The sequence below is a fragment of the Squalius cephalus genome (genome assembly GCF_949319135.1).
Source record: "Squalius cephalus genome assembly, chromosome: 20".
Taxonomy (NCBI): domain Eukaryota; kingdom Metazoa; phylum Chordata; class Actinopteri; order Cypriniformes; family Leuciscidae; genus Squalius; species Squalius cephalus.
In genome coordinates, this window is record NC_137141.1 from 23,242,124 (window position 1) to 23,256,077 (window position 13,954).

The window sequence follows — 13,954 nt, forward strand, 5'->3', positions numbered from 1 at the left end:
TTTCCTTTGTTTGCACCTCATATTCCTTTACTTGTGTCTTTCCCTATAATTGTGCTCTGTTGTCCTCCTCTCATTTCCCAGTGTGAAACTAACTCAAGCAGGATCTGGTTTTGAGCATGAGCAGACAGTGTCAATGCCACTAACTGCAGGGTTAATGCCAAGGATTAGATTTGCTTGGCTTGGTCCTTTCAGTAAAGGCTTCTAACACTGACCACCCACACAGTGCACATGACATTCACATCCACAGCTGTGGCCTTATGCCAATTCAAGCTATTAGCTTTATTACTGTGAGAGCTCTCTCTCTCTCTCTCTCTCTCTCTCTCTCTCTCTCTCTCTCTCTCTCTCTCTCTCTCTCTCTCTCTCTCTCTCTCTCTCTCTCTCTCTCTCTCTCCCCCCCCCCCCCTTCACACAACCACAGACAATATTAGACAGTAATTGGGAAAAACATGCTTTGTTCTACATGCTCTATTTTTACATGGTTTGATTTATGGTCTTATTCTTTGCAAATAGCTCACTTGTCACATCATTTAAAGCTCAAAACAAGCCTTGACAGTAGCCCTGCTGTCCCTTTCTCCTCTCCCTCTGGCCTTCTCTACACTAAAACAGCATTTCTGTGGGATCATTTTGACATAACGGGACTAACTTTGATGTGTTTTTTGCACTTTTGTCTGGATTATGTTGTGCAAAATGTGATGTGTTCATCACATTTAAATTGTGCTCTATTTATATCTATCTATCTATCTATATCTTATAGAGGTGTGCCATATGACTAAATGATTTAAACCATTAACTTTATTTTATGTTATTTTTTGTTATACTTTGTCAGCTCTAATGTCTCAGTTTTGTTCTTCTATTTTTTAAGATCTCACTAGATTCACTAGTGATCATTATTGTGACCATACTAATGATAAGATCTTTCATTATATCTCATGCGTGCCTCTTGTGCACGTACAGATAAACCTGTGCAGCTCGTACCTGTCTCTGAGGCGGGTGGTTGTGGCCTGCCTGAGGCAGTTGGCTCAGAGGGAGGCAGTGGAGGTATCGGAGCATGCAGTTGCTCTGGTTAAAGAGCTGCCACGCAGAGACAACTCACAATTGGGTGAGTCAGCAAGCATCGCCCCCGCTGCACAACATAGTATCATCTCAGCACATCTCTGCTGTTGATTTTACTGTACTCTGCATTGAGGTGGCTTTGACTGCAGTGAGTTAGGGCCTGGAATTTTGTCTTGATCCTTGAATGCAACTGTGATTTGATCATCTGAATGTAATCCTGCTCAAAAGTTTGGTGTCAGTAAGAATCTTATACTTTTATTCATCAAGGATGTGTTAAATTGATCAAAAGTAACAGTAAATACATTTATAATGTTGTTAAAGATTTCTATTTTAAATAAATGCTGTTCTTTTGAACTTTCTATTCATTAAAGAATCTTGAAAAAAATCATCACAGTTTCCACAAAAATATATAGCATCAAAACTGTTTTTAACATTGATAATACCTTCTTTTTTTTTCTGAAGGATCATGTGACACTGAAGACTGGGAAAATAATGTTTCACATTATTACTGTTTTTACAATATTACTTTTTCTGACTTGTGCTGACTTATCAATGTTGGAGACAGTGCTGCTTAATATTTTTTATAACCTGTGATACTTCAGGATTCTTAGATTAGTAAAAAGTAAAAAAAAAAGAACAGCATTTATTTAAAATAAAGTTTAGAAAAGTTCAAAAGTTTAGATTCATTCATTTTTTTATTTTTTTTATTGAAATTTATACTTGTTTATTCAGCGAGGATGTGTTAAATTGATAAAAAGTGATGGTAAGGATTTATATTGTTTGAAAATATGTCTATTTTGAATGAATGCTGTTCTTTTTTAACTTTTTTTTTCATCAATGAATCCTGAAAAAAGTATCACAGGTTCAAAAAAATATTGAGTAGCACAACTGTTTCCAACATTGATAATAAACAGCATATTAGAATGCTTTCTGAAGGATTGTAGAAAACCATTATTTTAAATTATAATAATATTTCACAATATTACTGTTTTTTTGTTTTGTTTTGTTTTTATGAAATAAATGCAGGCTTGATGAGCATAAGAGATTTCTTTCAAAAACATAAAAAATAGTATGATTCCAAACTTTTGACCGGTTGTGTGTGTGTATTTTATTATATATATATATATATATATATATATATATATATATATATATATATATATATATATATATATATATATATATATATATATAAATTCAAGCAAAACATAATAATGTAAATATATATGTCATAAGGTGGTCTGTATATGAAATGATTATTGTCTGTCCTGCAGATGTCACTATTAAGGAGGTGGGATTGGAGGGGGCTTTGTTCAGTCTGCTGGACAGGGAGTCTGACCCACAATTGTGCCGAGACATTCAGGAGACGCTAGTCCACATGATGAGCTCGGCTGCTGAGAGTAACCTGGCCCACTGGCTGAAACTCTGCAAAGACGTACTCTCTGCCTCTGCAGGTGGGCTGCAATCTCGGCCTCACGAGCATAATAAGATGAGAATAAGATGATCTTAATTTTGTGTACAATTCCCATTGTTTGTATCCTTGTTTTTGTTAGTTTTACAAAGATGCGTCATTGAGAATATAGTTTTTAATGGTCTTGTCACTCCTTAGACTCCGCTGCAGCTGCCTCTGTAGAAACACAGCAGGAGGAGGATGGAGATCGATATGATGATTCCTCTGCATTCCATGCAAAGTCTGAGTCCAGCGGCCCCTTCAATAACCTGCGCTGGTCCACTCGTGTATTTTCCATGGAGTGTGTGTGTCGTATAATATCGCAGTGTGAGAACGGAGACTCGGCTCACTTCAACATGGCACTCGCTCAAGAGCAGCGTTTACATGAGTCCACAGGTTAGATGCTAGAATTGCTTTAGTGTATTTGCAGTTAACTGTGTACTGTGATTGTTTTTCTTGATGTGTTCAGTGAGTTAACTGGATGTTAGTGCCACCTTCTGGGGTGATTTTATATACTTTTGTTAATTCTGTTTTTATATGCACCCCTTTCTGTCTCGTAGATTTCCTAGTTCTCCACTTGGCAGACCTCATCCGCATGGCTTTCATGGCAGCCACAGACCACAGCGATCAGCTTCGACTGGCTGGTTTACAAACACTGCTGGTCGTTATCCGTAAATTCTCTAATGTGCCAGAGCCTGAGTTTCCTGGGCATGTAATTCTGGAACAGTATCAAGCCAATGTGAGCACTAACTTACTATCCAGCCTCACTCTTAAAATCAACTTTGCATACTATTATATGCCCAGAAAGGTGTTGAAAGAAACTTTACTTTTCTGGAACAATAACAGTGATGAACTTTAATTTCCTAAATGCATTCAAGTAAATGATCCTTATTGCAAAGGTAGTTGTAGGGAGCAGTTTATGCTTATGTACAGTATATTATGTATTTATATTTAAGTGTGCACCTATTTCTTTTGGCTGAAATTGCTAAAAAATTCAATTTCTGTAGGAGAAAGTGGACAGAAAATGTCAACAGAAACCTTCACATTTAAAAAAAACCATAATATTTAATAGAATTAAATTAATTAAATTATTATTATTTTTATTAAATGTAGTTATTTCAAACTAAGGCTCATTTAAATTATTAGTTTTGAAAACTTTTGGCTTTTGCATCCACTAGTTGTTTATAATTTTTGAAGACTGTGCTAGACTACAGGATGCTTAGTCATGCGAAATACATGTTAAGAGTTGTACAGTAAAGCTCTCAGCTGTTATTCTTTGAACCCCCCCCCCCCCCAAGACCTACCTGAGCTCATTCATCAGTCTCTTGTTACTAAGTGCATTTGCACGTGTGTGTGTGTGTACGCATGTGAGGGCCTGTATCGCTTACACTAAATTAGGTTATCTGTGGGCTTAGCGGGAGGCCTTAGTTTCAAACAGTGACGTGAAACCTCTTCAGTACCTTGTGCTACAATATTCTCTGTTTAAGTTTAATTCGTTTGCTCAGGGTGTAGGACATCAATTATGTACAATTGTCGTGCTGCTTAATAGTTTCATGAAAACCATGTTTGTATTTTCAGGTTTTTCAAAATATTTTTCAGTTAAAAAAAAAAAGAGAACAGCAGTTATTTAAAAAAAAATTGTTGACAAATTGAATGCATCCATGTGGAATAAAAGTATTACTTAATTATTGACTCCAAACGTTTTAACAGTTGCTAACGTATTTCCAAACAGAGTGGATAATAGTTTTAAACTAAATTTGTATTGATATTACATTTACGGTAATTAATGTTTATATATTATGTAAGTAAAAGTTTTGGACTCTTTATTATTATCTTCCACAGTTTTCCATCAAAACTATGAAATAACACAAATGCAGGTCTGGGATTAAATACATCTATACATATAGGCACTCAACTTATCTACAAAACGCCTCGGTTACGACTGTAACCTCGGTTCCCTGAAGAGGGAACGAGCGTTGCGTCGAAAATGACGCTATGGGGAACGCTTTGCGTGATGACGTCTTGAAGCACATGTAAAATCAGTCCAATGGTGTGGCGGAACGTCAGAGGCGGGTGACGTCACGTACCAGGAAGCTATAAAAGCCGGCCCGAAACAGAAAACGAAAGCTTCGTAAAAGTCTGAAGTCGAGCTGACAGGCATGAAGGAGATATGGCAAGGCGACGCAACGCTCGTTCCCTCTTCAGGGAACCGAGGTTACAGTCGTAACCGAGGCGTTCCCTTTCAAGGGAACTCCCGTTGCGTCGAAAATGACGCTATGGGGAACGTCTATACCAACGCCTCCATAGCTACGAATGTCTGTCCTGTGTGAAATCTGATGAGCAGCACTAGGAAGACAAAACATGAGACCCTGGAGCAGAGTCCAGATCCAGAGAGTAAAACCTGACGAAAGTGTGCGGTGAGGACCAGCCTGCCGCATCACAAACGTCCTGTAAAGAAACTCCTGAAATAAGGGCCTTAGAGGCCGCCATACTCCTCGTCGAGTGCGACCGGACAGCCAAAGGAGAAGGCTGCCCAGCCGCCTCATAAGCAAGTGAGATAGCCTCGACCACCCACTTACTCATCCTTTGCTTAGACACTGGACCTCCTTTATTAGGGGACCCAAAGCACACAAATAATTGATCACTTTTTCGCCACAGGGCAGCTCTGTGGACATATGCGTCTAACGCCCGCACAGGGCAAAGCAAATTATTAGCCTCCTGGTCAGCATTTTGATAGGGAGGAGGACAGAAGGCCTGCAGAACAATAGGTCTGACCACATTAGTGGGGACCTTGGGGATATAGCCCGGTCTCGGATGAAGAAATGCTTTGATCATACCCGGAGCAAACTCCAAGCATGACGGAGCAACCGACAACGCTTGGAGATCCCCTATTCTCTTGAGAGAGGAAATAGCAAGAAGAAAAAGAGCTTTCAGCGTTAAAAATTTCTCAGGAACCTCCTCAATTGGCTCAAAGGGGGCCAGGGACAAGCCTTGTAACGCAATGGACAAGTCCCAAGGTGGCACCCTAGAGCGAACTGCAGGCCTCAGCCTCCAAGTGCCACGAAGGAAACGAGATATCAAAGGGTCTTTCCCCACAGACATTCCACCCAAAGGAATGTGGTAAGCACCTATGGCCGCCACATAAACCTTTAAAGTGGACGGGGTTAGACCTGCTGTGAACCGGTCCTGCAGGAACTCCAGCACTGTACCAATTGGGCAGTTAACTGGGTCCAACCGACGGTCACTACACCAAGAAGTGAAGACTCTCCACTTCAGGGCATAAAGTTTCCTTGTGGAGGGAGCTCTGGACTGTAGAATGGTCTCAACAACCTCAGTTGAGAGACCTGACTCTATGAGCTGGGCCCCCTCAGAGGCCAAGCCCACAGGTTCCACAGTTCTGGGCGGGGGTGAAATATTGAGCCCCCTGCCTGGGACAGAAGGTCTCTCCTGACGGGTAACTCCAGAGGATGCCCGTCGAGGAGGGAGACCAGATCGGGAAACCATACTCTGCCCGGCCAACGCGGGGCTATAAGAAGCAGGCAAACCCGGTCCCTGCGAACTCTCTCCAGAACTCCCGGGAGCAGAGCAACTGGGGGAAAGGCGTACAGACGTAGCCTCGGCCACGTCTGAACCATAGCATCCAGTCCCAGAGGAGCTGGATGCGTGAGGGAGAACCAAAGTGGACAGTGAGACGTCTCTCGAGACGCAAACAGATCCACTTGTGCTTGGCCGAACTCCCTCCATATAAGCTCCACCACCTCGGGGTGGAGCCTCCATTCCCCGGGCCTCGGCCCCTGCCTCGACAGAGTGTCTGCTCCTATATTCTGGACCCCGGGGATGTAAGCTGCCCTGAGTGACAGTAACTTCCCCTGGGACCACAAGAGGATATGGCGTGCCAAGTTGGATAACGGGCGCGAGCGCAAACCCCCTTGGTGGTTGATATAGGCGACTACCGACGTGTTGTCCGTATGTACTAGCACATGGTGTCCCCTGAGATCTGTGATAAAGCTCCTCAGAGCCCGGAAGACAGCTAACATCTCTAGGCGATTGATATGCCAGGAACGATGATGGTCTTCCCACAGACCTTGAGCTGAGCGACCCTCCAGGATCGCTCCCCAACCCGTGAGGGAAGCATCCGTCGTTAGCAGTTTGCGACGACAAGGAGCTCCCAACACTGGGCCCTGGGACAGGAACCAAGGTTTCTTCCACATAACCAGGGCACGTAAGCATCGCCGCGTGACCCTGATTGTGCGAAATGGGTTGCCCCTCGGGGAAAACCCCCTGGTCCTGAGCCACCACTGCAGGGGCCTCATGTGTAGCAGTCCAAAAGGTATCACGTTGGAAGCTGCTGCCATGAGACCCAACAGTCTCTGGAACTGTTTGACAGTGAGTAGCTGGCCTAGCTTTACACTTTTCACAGCTGCAAGGATGGACTCTATACGTGGCGGTGACAGGCGCGCCTGCATCGACACTGAATCCCAAACTACGCCTAAAAAAGTGGTCCTCTGGAGTGGAGAAAGCACACTCTTCTTGGCGTTCAGCCGTAACCCCAACTCTTTCATGTGGGCGAGAACAACATCTCGATGTTGAACCGCCAACTGATGCGACTGAGCTAAAATCAACCAATCGTCGATGTAGTTCATGATGCGAATACCCTGGAGGCGCAGCGGCGCCAGAGCTGCATCCATGCATTGGTGAAAGTGCGGGGAGATAAAGCTAGGCCGAATGGAAGAACACGATATTGGTATGCTTTGCCCCCGAAAGCAAACCTCAGGAACTTCCAATGACACGGACGGATGGAAATATGGAAATACGCGTCCTTGAGGTCTATCGTGACAAACCAGTCCTCGGACCTGATCTGTGGCACGATCTGTCTCAATGTTAACATTTTGAACTTGAGCTGCATGACTGACTCGTTCAGAACTCGAAGATCTAAAATGGGACGCAATCCCCCGTCCTTTTTCGGAACTATGAAATACCGGCTGTAAAACCCGGTTTCCCTGTTGGAGGGAGGTACATATTCTATGGCCCCTTTCTCTAACAGAGTGTTTACTTCCTGTTCCATAACCAGAACCTGCTCGGGGCCCACCACTGTGGGCAGGACCCCCATAAACCGAGGTGGGCGTTTTTTGAATTGTATCTGATACCCTTTTTCCACGGTCTGCAGGACCCAACGAGAAACATTCGACAGTAGCTTCCACGCTGTCAAAGATTCTACTAGAGGTACCAGCCTCTCGAGACTGGTTTCTGGATTTCGTTGTTGTTGAGTAGTCAATTCGTCGCCCTGTAACGGCGCACCGGCAGGGAACGACCGAACAGACTGCTCTAACACCCTCCTCGGAGGGGGCGGGCATCCCGAGGCCACTACGTTTCCGGGTGGTCCTTGAGATATGTGCTCGCCGGAGACCGCTGCGCCCTGTAACACCTGAGGCGGCAGGGTTGGCAGAACGGTCCCCTGAGGGTACCGAAGAGAGACGGGCACCGTAAAAAGAGGTGTTAACCGCTCTGCTTCGGGGGGGACTACCCTCATTTGTCCTGAGCCCTCGGACGTCAGGATTTCTTCCCAGCAGCCTTCTTGGCGGTAATAACGGTCCGCAGATCCGTTTTACCCCTCGAGTGCTGCTGGGTTTGAGAGCGCCCTCCGTGTCCCCGAGATTTTTGTGGGGGAGCACGAGAGGACACACTCTGTTTTTGAGTGGCACGATGGTCAGCGCTCTTTTTAGAGGAGTGAGGCTGCTCCCGCTCAGCAGCCTCATAGAATGAACGGCGGGGGAGAAGTTTTTGGAGTGCAACTGCCTGTTTAGAGGCCTCTTGTGATTTAGCTATCGCACTGTTCACAACATCACCAAATAGACCAACAGTGGAGACCGGAGCATCTAAGAGAACATGTTTTTCCTTTTCTTTTATGTCGCTCAGATTGAGCCACAGATGCCTCTCAGTGGCCACCAGGGCTGCCATAGACCGCCCGATTGATTTAGCGGTCTCCTTGGTGGCCCTGAGAGACAGATCCGTGGCTCTGCGTAGTTCAGCCACTGTGTCTGGACCAATACCCCCGCCCTCCTCTAAATCCCCCAATAATTCAGCCTGATAGGCCTGCATAATAGACATCGTATGCAGACACGCTGCAGCTTGACCAGCGGCTGCATACGATTTATGAACCAGCGATGATGTAAATTTCACTGGTTTAGAGGGAAGAGAGGGAGCCTTCAAGGAAGACGCCGTCGCTGGAGAGAGATAGCTCGCGAGCGTCTCTTCCACTTTCGGCATCTCCCCATAACCATACTCTTTATAATTGTGAATGGAAGAGTAGTGAGAAGTTTGTGTTGTGTAAACTCTGTATGACATAGGTTTCCCCCACGATCTCGACACCTCGGTGTGGAGATCGGGGAAAAACGGAAGGCTTCTTCTCTGAGGCTGTGCACGAGATGGCAGGAAGCGTTCGTCGAGCTTACTTTTCGAGCGAACGTCCTGCCTATCCTCTGGCCACTCAATAGATAATCTTTCCACTGCTCTAGTAACAACATCGAGAAGCTCTTCAAACGCATGAGACTGAGGTGGCGAATCCTCAGACCCAGCGTCAATACTAACAACATCCACCTCCTCGGAGCTGGATAATTGTAGTACTGGTGCCTCTCTCGGGGGGGAAGAAACCGCAGCGCGTGCTTCCACACCCTGATGAGAGGCACTGGATCTATCAGAAGGTTGCTGAGATAAGGCAGAGCCCGTCTCAACATCCACTGATAGATCCATTTGCGAACCCCAGGTCTGAGATCGACGCTGTGCCTCGGCAGCAGCGGGACCAGAGCCCTGGGGAACGTGATCGGGATTGAACCGTGTCAACCGGGATCGGAGCGTACGCAATGGAAGCGCACAGCAATGCACACAGTCACCACCCTCGAGTGCTGACTGGGCATGCTCCTCTCCCAAACAAACAACACAAAGAGTGTGTGTGTCACCTCCCGTTATATAACGCGGGCAGGGATGGACACACACTCTAAACTGCTGCTTGCTCGCCATACTGAATAATATATAAATATATAGACAGACAACACCAAATAACACGGACAGATTCACACAGAGCGCAACTGAAGACTCAGAAAGCTTTCGTTTTCTGTTTCGGGCCGGCTTTTATAGCTTCCTGGTACGTGACGTCACCCGCCTCTGACGTTCCGCCACACCATTGGACTGATTTTACATGTGCTTCAAGACGTCATCACGCAAAGCGTTCCCCATAGCGTCATTTTCGACGCAACGGGAGTTCCCTTGAAAGGGAACTAATTCAAGCATAAACATTTAGATCAAAGGATCTTTGGGGTTATGAGAAACCTCCCAAACTTTTGTTTCTGTTGGTATAATGGACTAAACAATGTTTGGTGTTGTAGGTTGGAGCTGCACTCAGACCTGCCTTCCATGTGGATGCCCCTCCGAATGTGACTGCCAAAGCCTGCCAGGTGTGCTGCTTAAAGAACTTCAGCATATCTATAATAAAGCTTTTTCTGTTTTCCTTTGCTTTTACTGGCACACTTGTTGATCCAAATACCATGTAACACATTGTTTAAAGTCTTAATTAAAGAATGTTGTCATTGTCAAATCGAGCATCCCGAGTATGTTCATTTTGTAGTGTCAAAAGTTCCCAAAACAATCCTTTAAACTGTTTTCAACCTTTTGAACCCGCTTTTCCAGTTCACGTGGATTCGCTTGACCTAATTTCTTCCCTGAGTCTGGCAGTTCACTGCTGCTGCTGAAAGCTGCTTCAGAAGTGTTGAGTTCTGACATGAACCTTTGTTGCTGTTCAGGTTTGCAGTGCATGGATCGCCAGTGGGGTCATCAGCGACCTGCGTGACCTGAGAAGGGTACATCAGCTTCTGGCTTCCTCTCTCGCCAAAGTTCAGGTGGGGAGAGATGTTCCCAGTCAGCTCTATAACGAGAGCACCTTCACCATGGAGACGCTGGCTGTACTCAAAGCCTGGGCGGAGGTACTGAACACTATCTTAACAACTATTAAAGCAGTTGCACCTCTACGTCTAGCCAATATTTGACTCTAGGGATGGGCGGTATGATGGCATATAAAGAGAGGTTCTTCTACACTTTTTATTCCTTAGTGTATCTGTAATTGTAAAAAGCAGAAAAATATAATCTAACCTGTATCTGAATAAATCTATGTGTCTCTAAGGTGTATATCACAGCGGTGCAGGGCTCCAGGCAGAGGGAGAGTCCGGGCAGCCATCTTCAGCAGCAGAGCGAGGAGGGTGGGACTGCAGGTCCAGCGGGGGCTGGTTTGCTCAAACTGGTTCAGACTGATTTGGCAACCCTGAGCCGCCTGTGGCTGGCTGCCCTTCAGGACCATGCCCTGCTCACCCTGCCCCCACAATACTCCAGTCAACTCCCCTCCACAGGTCACTTCTCATGCTCTGATTCTCAATTACACACCCACCTGATGGAAAATAAGCAGATTTAGTCATTTTCTTTACAGTGTCCAAAATGATGTGCCTCTAGTGGAACCAAATAAATCTAAAAAATAATGACTACTTGCAAACAGATTTCCCAAACACTCAACCTGTCGGCCATTGCATAGCCAAGCAAGTAGTCCTGTCCTAAACTCACACCAATGTTGCTATGTCGGTCACTCAAAAATTATTTAAAGTGCATCAGGAAATTGATCAACAGATTTTTTGCTTGTAATTTATCTCTGTGCAGAAAGGTATAGGTAAAGGTGTTTTAACATTGAAAACTGCTTTAAATAGCTATTTCCAGTCACAATTACTTGTTTACTCTTTTTACAGTGCTTACACTACCGTTAAAAAGTTTAGGGTTGGTAAAATTTTAGAAAGTAGTCCCTTATGTTCACCTAGGCTGCAATTATTTGAACAAAACATTAATATTGTGAAATATTCTTAGAATGTAAAAGAATGAATGAAAGAGAATGTTCTTTTTTTAATATATTTTAAAATGTAGTTTATTCCTGTGATGGCAACAATGAATTTTCATCAGCCATTACTCCAGTCTGCAGTTTCTCATGATCCTTCAGAAATCATTCTAATATGCTGATTTGGTTCTCAGTAAACATTTCTTATTGATGTGGAAAAAAAGTTTATTTAATTCAGTGTATTCAAAATAATCTGAAGATTATTTTATTACTATTGGAAAAAAATAGTAGTGGAGTGATTGTAATTTGATTTATTCATTTCTGTTATCATCTTGTTTACAGCTACTGTATGTGAGTTCTAACATGCATCTTTTTTTTGTCAGGTGGCTCATTTTACACTGCAGAGACGGTGGAACAGGCCCGTCCACATTATTACAGTGCCTGGGCTACCATTCTCCACGCTACTGCACTCTGGCTCAACAGCACCGGATTCATCATAGTGGACGAGGGGCCTGCCAACCTCTCCAGGCCAGTCACACCCACCTCCATGGGTCAGTCCGCCTCTATGAGCAGTGTCAAATCCCCAGAGGACGTCAACACTGATCGCCTCCACCTCATCTTGGGTACAGAGCTCAGTTAATATTTCCTGTTTCATTAATTGGATGTAGTTCAGTGTATAGGGCATGCATTGCTAAATTATAGTCATTCAGAGCTTTGAATTCTGCTTTAGTCATTCGACATGTGCTGATTTCGAGGACCATACTTGCAATATTTTAGGATTTCACTTGATTCTGAAAGATTCAACATATTTATTTTAGTCTTGTTTAATGTTGTTCCATTTACTGAAATCTTTCCTTTAGGAATCAGCGTGGAGTTTTTGTGCTCTCCTCACTCTGGAGAACAATTGGAAACCATCAATTCATGTCTTCAGGCTCTGCAAGCCTTATTGGAGGTGCCTTGGCCCCGTTCCAAAGTGGGCAATGATCAGGTATTCTACAATTGAATATATATATAAATCAACACTTTTATTCAGCAAGGACAGTAAATACATTAATAATGTTGCAAAAAGTTCATATTTCAAATAAATGCTTTATCTATTTATTAAAAAACTCTGAAATAATGAATCATTGATCACGTGACACTGAAGACTGAAGTAATGACTGCTGACAATTCAGCTTTTCCATTACAGGAATAAATTGCTTTTAAAAATTTCACAATATTACTGTTTTTACTTTATATTATATGAATGCAGCCTTGGCAAGCACAGTGTATGTTTTACCCTTTTGCACTATATGAGACAAAGAATTAACTTGTTTTTCCCATAATTGTTTCTTTGTGTTTAGTTATTTTTCCTATAGTATTGCTTCAGTAATTCCATATCAATTAACAAAGAAAGATTTTGCATATTTGCCTAAATAAGGTGGCATTTCTCAGAGACACTTCTATGAGACAAGGCACTGGACTGAAGTGAACCGCACAATATTACGATCAGGGTTTGAAATTAACACCTGCCAACCCGCCAAATGTGGGTAAAAATCAACTGTGGCGGGCAACGCTGTCAAATCACTAGCCAATTTGGCGTGTTATTTATTATGTTTACTCACTTTGCTGGGGAAGTTGGTGTAAGCCAAATCTGCGTAGATTTTGCACAAATAGTCAACTCGTGAGTCATCGTGATATATTAAATACAGCGTATTGAGCAGACTCTGTGCATATCTGGCTTACTTGAACATACCCGTCATGCAACAAATAACAGTGCGCGATTCATTTGCACTGAAGTGAAGATTTAAAAAAACAACAATAATGTGGCAATACTTCCCGCAGACCAGAGTTCACACAGTTCACACGCAAAGACCGAGCTGAAAAACAGCACTTCCTTACTGATACAGCTGAAGATGAGAGCTCTGAGGACATTTGAGCATTTGGTTAACAGAAAGGACATTGTAATTTTCCAACATCCTACAATTTTAACAGACCCTGGCTTATCCAGAGACCACAGGCTTGTTTTGTTCCGCATGGTGTTTGATGTTTCACCAAAAATAATTTTTTGGTGATGAGGATGAGAAAGGAAGGGAAGAGAAGGCTAGACAGGATTTTGGTTGAATAAGAAATTAATGTATGAAATTCAAATTGTATTAAAAAAAAAAAAATTTGTTGAAGTTCTGAATAGCCAGTAACTAATTTAGTTGCCAAATTGGGCGGTGAGTGAAAAAGTTAATTTCAAACCCTGATTACGATATTGTGATGCATTGAGATTTGTGGTTTGGTATTTGTCTTTGCATGTAGTTCATATCAGGTATATTTTAGTCTTTGATGTTTGTCACTCTGTGCTCCTGACATGTCTATGGTGTTCTCTCTATAGGCTTTGAGTGTGGAGCTGCTCAGCGTTCTGCATAGGCTCATAGTCACTCGGGAATCTCCCAGCATTCAGTTGGCTGTGCTGGAATTGGTGGGCCAGATCGTTTGTGCTGCTCAGGAGCATGTCAAAGAGAAACGCCACAGTGCGGAGGGTAAGCCTAAAACAAACACAAAAAAAGTGTGTAGTACGTAAATAACCCTCTGAATTCATCTTTCTTTACTGCATT

General features: G+C 43.6%; 1 protein-coding gene across 3 annotated transcripts in view; it reads left to right on the forward strand.

The window, feature by feature from the left end:
* The window catches only part of heatr5a (HEAT repeat containing 5a), a 35,000-nt gene that overhangs the window by 15,754 nt on the left and 5,292 nt on the right, over positions 1-13,954 (forward strand). For all 3 annotated transcript variants that reach the window (XM_079853309.1, XM_079853311.1, XM_079853310.1), the window contains 10 exons: positions 955-1,099; positions 2,328-2,507; positions 2,663-2,899; positions 3,064-3,242; positions 9,886-9,954; positions 10,300-10,479; positions 10,677-10,899; positions 11,753-11,992; positions 12,230-12,357; positions 13,732-13,879. In XM_079853309.1, the coding sequence (XP_079709435.1) occupies positions 955-1,099; positions 2,328-2,507; positions 2,663-2,899; positions 3,064-3,242; positions 9,886-9,954; positions 10,300-10,479; positions 10,677-10,899; positions 11,753-11,992; positions 12,230-12,357; positions 13,732-13,879 (1,729 nt within the window). The remainder of the gene's footprint in view (positions 1-954; positions 1,100-2,327; positions 2,508-2,662; positions 2,900-3,063; positions 3,243-9,885; positions 9,955-10,299; positions 10,480-10,676; positions 10,900-11,752; positions 11,993-12,229; positions 12,358-13,731; positions 13,880-13,954) is intronic.